The 7,453-nt window shown below is 39.9% G+C and overlaps 1 protein-coding gene across 1 annotated transcript; it reads left to right on the top strand.

The window, feature by feature from the left end:
* Positions 1–2,361: 2,361 nt before the first annotated feature.
* Positions 2,362–3,348, top strand: LOC142740361 (olfactory receptor 2AP1-like). The gene has a single exon (XM_075849912.1). It carries the CDS (start codon positions 2,380–2,382, stop codon positions 3,346–3,348), a length of 969 nt encoding a protein of 322 aa, XP_075706027.1. The 5' UTR covers positions 2,362–2,379.
* The last annotated feature ends 4,105 nt before the right edge of the window (positions 3,349–7,453 follow it).

Below are 7,453 nucleotides of genomic sequence, written 5' to 3' on the forward strand. Positions count from 1 at the left end.
TTAGGTAATAACCATCTCAGGCAACCGTACATGATAGATATCAGTATTATCACCCTACTCACCCTAGACCTCCAGAGTAACTAAGTATTAACCCCTAAGGCATTCTAGACACCCCAGGGATATTCAATATAACCCATAACATCCTAGACCACCAGTGATATTCAATATAACCCATAAGGATCCTAGACCACCAGGTATATTCTATATAAACCCATAACCACCCTAGACCACCAGGAATATTCTATATAAACCCATAACCACCCTAGACCACCAGTGATATTCAATATAACCCATAAGGATCCTAGACCACCAGGTATATTCTATATAAACCCATAACCACCCTAGACCACCAGGAATATTCTATATAAACCCATAACCACCCTAGACCACAAGTGATATTCTATATAAACCCATAACGACCCTAGACCACCAGGGATATTCAATATAAACCCATAACCATCCTAGACCACCAGGGATATTCAATATAAACCCATAACAATCCTAGACCACCAGGGATATTCAATAGAAACCCATAACCATCCTAGACCACCAGGGATATGAAATATAAATATTAGCCCCTTTATCAGCCTAGACCACCCGAGATAAAAGGTATTAACCACTCCATCACTCTAGAACTCCAGCGTTATTACAGGAATACTATCGCTAATCCTTAAACCTCCCTATTTAAGAACGTGTCATGTAGCATATGTAGAAAGTTGGCAAAGTCCATAAAATCTGGAATGAAGGGGGAAGGAGGGAAATTTTGCTTCCTCTATGGTGGGCGCCAACACACTTGGAAACCTAGCTTTAAAAATCTTGTTTTTGCCCCATATCTCACAATCATCTTGGCAGCTCGTTCACAAAAATAACTCAACAGGGGGCGATATTGACCACAGGACAAAACTCCTCCAAGAGAATAGGCAATCTGCTCCATCTTGAAGTATGATGGGAGGAACATTCAAAATAAAAAATAGCTTTTTACCCCTTTCCAACATACGCTGTATATTTACGGAGGAGGTCGGGGGGAAATATGGAACGGGCACACAATCTGAGCCCCGCTCCACAAGATGAGCTGGTTTAACCCCTTAGATGCTGTGGTGAATAGCGTGGCATCTAAGCAGTTAGAATGAGGGGTCTGGCAGCCTTTGATGCCCCATCACCTCCCTGATGCGATAGCGGGGTGCCGATGGTTGTTTATGGCAGCTTGGGGGCCTAATAAAGACTCCCAGGTCTGCAGGGCTGAATAGGAGTCTGTCAAAATCACGATATACGGCAATACATTAGTTGTTCAAGTCCCCTAGGGCGACTTATAAAAAAGTTAAATACAGTTAAAGGGTAACTAAATGTTCAACAGAAATCTGACATGTCAGAAGTTTTGATTAGTGGGGGTCCGAGCACCAATCTTTCTGTTTGACTTCTTCCGGAAAACCGATGTATCCGTGTACGGGCTCATAGACTTTCTATTGAGTCCGTTCTCCGATACATTGATTTCCGGAAAAAGTCGAACAGAAACGAAGCGGCTGAGCACTCACATGCGCGCTTCTGGTGCTTCGTTTTAGCATTTAGTGGGGGACTAAGTGCTCGGACCCCCGCCAATCGAAATTTCTGAAATGTCACTATGACATGTCAGAAGTTTGTGGAACGTTTAGTTACCCATTAAATAAAGTTATTTTTACATTTAAAAATAAATGTAAATATTCAAAAAGTTCAAAAAAACTTTTCCCCCAAAAGCAATGTAAAAAAGAAAAAATGAACATCACTGGCTTTGCTGCATCCTTAAAAGTTTGAACTATTACAATATAACATTATTTACTACACGGTAAACGCCAGAATCGCTGTTTTTTAGTCACTTCATCTCCCACAAAAAACGGGAAAAAATAAAAAAGTTACGACATAATGTGGCAACACTCATTTTTTTAACAATTCGTTTTTTCATAGGTAAAAGTCTCAAAACATAAAAAAACGATATCAATTTGGTATCCCCGTAACCGTGTTAACCCACAGAATACAATTAACATGTCATTTTAACCGCACAGCGAATGCTGTAAAAACAAAACCCAAAAAACGATGAAGAAATCACATTTTTTTTCCCCTTCTATCCCCAAATATTTTTTTTTCCAGTTGCCCAGTAGATTATATGGTGCAATAAATGGTGCGGTAGAAAAAGGCAACTCGTTCATATCGACGGAAAAATACAAAAGTTATGGCTTTTGGAAGGTGGGGAGCAAAAAGTGAAAATGAAAATCGAAAAAATGGCTGCGGAGGGAAGGGGTTAATGGTCGTTGTACAATGAATGCACAGGACACTGGTGACTGTTTTTCTTCTTTAACCTCATCTTTTCTGGATATTTCAGGATTCCCATTGGATTCCCACCGGTCCATGGCTAATCACACTGGATTTATTCTCGCTGGATTCCCAGGAATTGCAGAGAAGTTCGATACCCCGGTCTCCATCGCACTATTTCTGGTCTACCTCGTATCCCTCTGCTCCAATGGCACCGTCATAGCCTTGATTCTTTGTAACCAGCGGCTCTACCAACCCATGTACGTGTTCATCTTAAACCTGGCCATTTCTGATCTTCTGTTTGACACGGTAACTTTGCCAAAAATTATTGCCAAATATTGGTTTGATGATGGATCGATCTCGTTTGCCGGGTGCATTTTCCAAGTATTTTGTGCTCATTTTCTGGGAAGCTTCGATTCCTACATCCTCCTACTGATGGCTATTGACCGGTATGTTGCCATCTGCAAGCCCCTGAGATATCCCTCAATAATAACCAACCGACGGACAATCATCCTCTGCTGCTTCTTCTGGTTGATCTCCGCTATGATCGGCTTGGTCATTGCTCTCCTGGACTCCACTATTCCTTTCTGTGGACCAAATGAAATCCGAAGCTGCTACTGCACCAACACCGGGGTCCTCTCCTTGGCCTGCAAAGATGTTTCGCTCCTCAAAGGTTTGATTTTTGGGATTGCCATGTTTGTCCTTCTGCTACCACTGGCATTCATCCTATTCTCCTATGTAGTCATCATCAAGGTCATCATCTCTCAGACCCAGTCTGAAAGCCGGAGGAGGGCGTTTTATACCTGCGCAACTCATTTGTGCGTGATTGGCTTGTATTTTTTCCCACGGATATTTGTGTATGTAGCCAATCAGCTCAAACTGATCCTAAATGAAGATATCAATGTCCTAATCCTCTGTCTTTATACCTTTGTACCACATATGGCAAACCCCATTATCTACTGTCTTAGGACTAAGGAAATCAGAAAAACTTTTAAAAACCTGATGAAGAGGAGGATACTGATGAAAACTCAACACATTTCCGTAATTAATGCAATTGCAAAATAAAATTAACAGCTATGATATTAATTTTACATAGGTGACAGATATTTTATATGTTTTGTGTAGTTCATGTCACATGAAAGGTATTCAAGTCCTGATGATGTTTCACATGAAAACTATAATTTCCCTGCAATACCATGCCTGTCCACTTGGTGTGCTGGTGAACGTAAACTATTCTGGCATATGTAGTACGAAATTCTGCACCACCATCTATTGGTAGGAATATGTAGTGCAGCAATTTTGTATTTTAGAAAAATGAATGACAAATTACTTTGTTGCTTAGGCAAGACATACATTCTAATAAACAGCACTTGAATACACAGATTCATGGAAATCCCTGAAAATACTGAAATCCAGAGGACAATCCTACAGTGGGGTGATAACAAATATGCACGAATAAACTCTGCGTGCGAGATGCAAAAAAATTGAAGGTTCCCCTGCAACGAAGTCCAGGTCCCACCAGAGAACCAGAGAATCCTCCGGTGGGCCCGGGCTTTAACCCAATAATGGGACTTAGAGGTTCAGTAGAAGACATTACTATTTGGAGCTCTTTGGAGCTAATCACTTGCAACGAGAGTCTATTTCCTGTGGAGACTTGATAAAATAAAAAAGTTAGGACCACCGGCGCTGCTAGGTGAAGGAATAATGCAAGGACTTTTAAACGGACATCACAGAAAAGGTTTTAATGACAAGGGCTACGCGTTTCAGCACCGGACTGGTGCCTTCATCAGGCCAATACAGAATGTGCGGTTCAAGCACATTTATATACACATCAAAAGGAAGAAAAACCGCCAAAAGGGACAGGTCAAAGGTCAGACACATTATAAAAATAACATATATCATGTCTAAAATAAATATATAAATACATACTAACTATATAAATGCAAATTGGGAAACATGTATGACATTATGATTGGCTTAAAAGCATTAAAAAGAAAATGACAGGAGTAAACAATAACACGGCTGGTAATGCACAGATAAAAACTCATCTTAAGATCAGTAACCGCGATATAACAGCGTGACGCTGGATGATGGGTTCTACATGTCACTATGCAGATACATACAAACATAACGGCTAAAGTACTGAGACGCTGGATAAGCGTCCTTAGCTGCTAGGTGACCACAAAAGAACGGTGGCCGGCAACGTCCAAAAAGGTCGGGCGCTATTTGACCTACACATTGCTAATGATATGTCAGACATCAGTTTCCTTACCGCCGATGTGTCTTCCTTGTACACAAATATCCCACATGCACAAGGCCTAGAAGCTATCTCTGGTTTTCTCATGAATGATCCTCGTTTTTCCAATTCACAACTCAATTTTATTATGGACTGTGTCGAGTTCATTTTAACCCACAATGTTTTTAGTTTCGATGGCAACTTCTACAAACAAATTAAAGGCTGTGCAATGGGGTCGCGGTTTGCTCCCTCCTATGCCAATTTATATATGGGGTCCTTCGAAGAATCTTTCATATTGAATATTTCATAGATAAAATTGTTCTTTACAGACGCTATATTGACGATCTGTTTTTTATTTGGAAGGGAGATTCATCTACTGCAAAGGCTTTTATAGATTATTTGAATGACAATGTCTTCGGCTTGTCTTTTACCTATACGTTTTCAGATATTATCATTGATTTTTTAGATTTAACAATTGAAAAAAAGGATGGCCGTTTTTCGACTAGAACACACTTTAAAACGGTAGATGTGAACAGCTATCTCGATTTTAAAAGTGCGCACTACTCTCCATGGCTAAAAAATGTTCAGTTTGGCCAATATCGCAGGATTAGAAAAAACTGTTCCGATGAATCGAATTTCAATAAAGAATGCAGAACAACAGGTGGGTTGGATCCAGCGTAGCTGCGGATAAAAAGGAACTTGTTCCAAGTTTAATGAGGATATTAAAAGCGAGGTCGAGCCATGACTAAGAACGCAGCTAGCGTTTGAAACGCGTAGGCTTCTTCAATCCCTCCATTTCTCTCCCAGCACTCGAGGACATCATCCCGATCGACCTCGCTTTTAATATCCTCATTAAACTTGGAACAAGTTCCTTTTTATCCACAGCTACGCTTGATCCAACCCACCTGTTTTTCTGCGTCCCACATAGCGCGTGCCGACGCGAGGATCCGTGCGGAGACCAGAGTACAAAATCTGCATACAAAAGGTGAGCTGGAGGTTCCCCCCCTCTTTTTTCTTCAATAAAGAATGTAAGATCCTTAACAAAAGATTCTTGGAAAAAGGTTTTCCAAGGAGTCTAATAAAGGGCGCAGAGCTGAAAGCCAGGGCCTTGACCCAGAAAGAATGTATCAAAATAAAAACACCCACTGGTAATGAGAGTTCCAATCATGTTGAACAAAATATCAATTTTATAACATCATACAATAAAGGTAGCAAATTGATCACGTCTATCCTAAGGAAAAATTGGCATATTCTGATCAATGATCCTTTTCTGAAACCTTTAATTCCTGAAAAACCTACAATTACATACAGACGGGCTAAAACAATCAAAAACCTAATAGTCCCCAGCAAAATGTGTGGTACTAAAAGGATAAATCAAGACACACCAATAGATGTTAATGTTGCAATATGTGGGTCGTACCACACAGACGTTGAGGAACCGTATCAACAAGCATAGGTTCAATGCAAGCAAAGGCTTTTTGAAACAAAGTGTATCACGACATTGCACATTCAAACATAATTGCAATTTTTCGAACATCAAAGTCACTCCTATAGAGCAAATACCTGCTGGCATGTCTGATAGATTCTCCAGGCTCAAACAGAGAGAAAACTTTTGGATATACAAACTAGGAACTTTACATCCCAATGGGTTGAATGATCTCACAGAATCCTCCTTGGAATAAATAGCAATCCCCCTTTTTAATCATCATAGGGCCACCAACACTACCAATGATCTTTTTGAATATTGCCTGTTCAGCACACGCAATATTTTTGAATTTTTGAATTTTGAAATGTGTCCACTTTTAGCATATATTTATTTATTATTCTTATTGTCTATATATTTGCATATAATATTTTATTCATGCTTAATGTAAGCTTTTTCTGTACTATCTTCATGTGTTCTAACCTTTCGTTTCTGTCGGGAAAACACCATGATTATCGTCTGATGACTATGGGAGTACTATGATCGTAATTATATAGATATTTTTTCCTTTTGAGAAATCTTTTCCTAAACATGGTTAATGTTACCCAGACATATTCAACTGTTTAGCATAGTTTTTCCAACATTGTATTTCCTTTTAAACACTTATCTTGATCGATTGATCGGTGTTCACTGTCCATCGCTCGCCTACTTTCTTGATCGGCTAATGCCGTCTTTTAGCTATGTGCGTTCCACCATGCGCTCCAGCGCCCGACCTTTTTGGTCGTTTCCGGCCACCGTTCTTTTGTGGTCACCTAGCAGCTAAGGACGCTTATCCAGCGTCTCAGTACTTTAGCCGTTATGTTTGTATGTATCTGCATAGTGACATGTAGAACCCATCATCCAGCGTCACGCTGTTATATCGCGGTTACTGATCTTAAGATGAGTTTTTATCTGTGCATTACCAGCCGTGTTATTGTTTACTCCTGTCATTTTCTTTTTAATGCTTTTAAGCCAATCATAATGTCATACATGTTTCCCAATCAGCATTTATATAGTTAGTATGTATTTATATATTTATTTTAGACATGATATATGTTATTTTTATAATGTGTCTGACCCTTGACCTGTCCCTTTTGGCGGTTTTTCTTCCTTTTGATGTGTATAAATGTGCTTGAACCGCACATTCTGTATTGGCCTGATGAAGGCACCAGTCTGGTGCTGAAACGCGTAGCCCTTGTCATTAAAACCTTTTCTGTGATGTCCGTTTAAAAGTCCTTGCATTATTCCTTCACCTAGCAGCGCCGGGTGTCCTCACTTTTTTATTTTATCAAGTCTTATGTTGGACAACAAACTCAGTTTGCTGTGTTATGGACCTGGCAGCAGCTTCTATAAGTTTTTGACACTTACCAGTGTCCACTGATCAAGGTGAGCATATTCCTCACAAGTGTGCTCCCTTGCTTTACCTAGCTTTTATTTTGCACCATGTGGCGCCGTGTCTCTTTTTCTATTCT

This window comes from Rhinoderma darwinii, chromosome 2 (genome assembly GCF_050947455.1).
Source record: "Rhinoderma darwinii isolate aRhiDar2 chromosome 2, aRhiDar2.hap1, whole genome shotgun sequence".
NCBI lineage: Eukaryota > Metazoa > Chordata > Amphibia > Anura > Rhinodermatidae > Rhinoderma > Rhinoderma darwinii.

What these genes read in the sequence shown, in the direction of transcription:
- LOC142740361 (XM_075849912.1), top strand. Translation starts at nt 2,380, where the DNA reads ATGGCTAATCACACTGGATTTATTCTCGCTGGATTCCCAGGAATTGCA.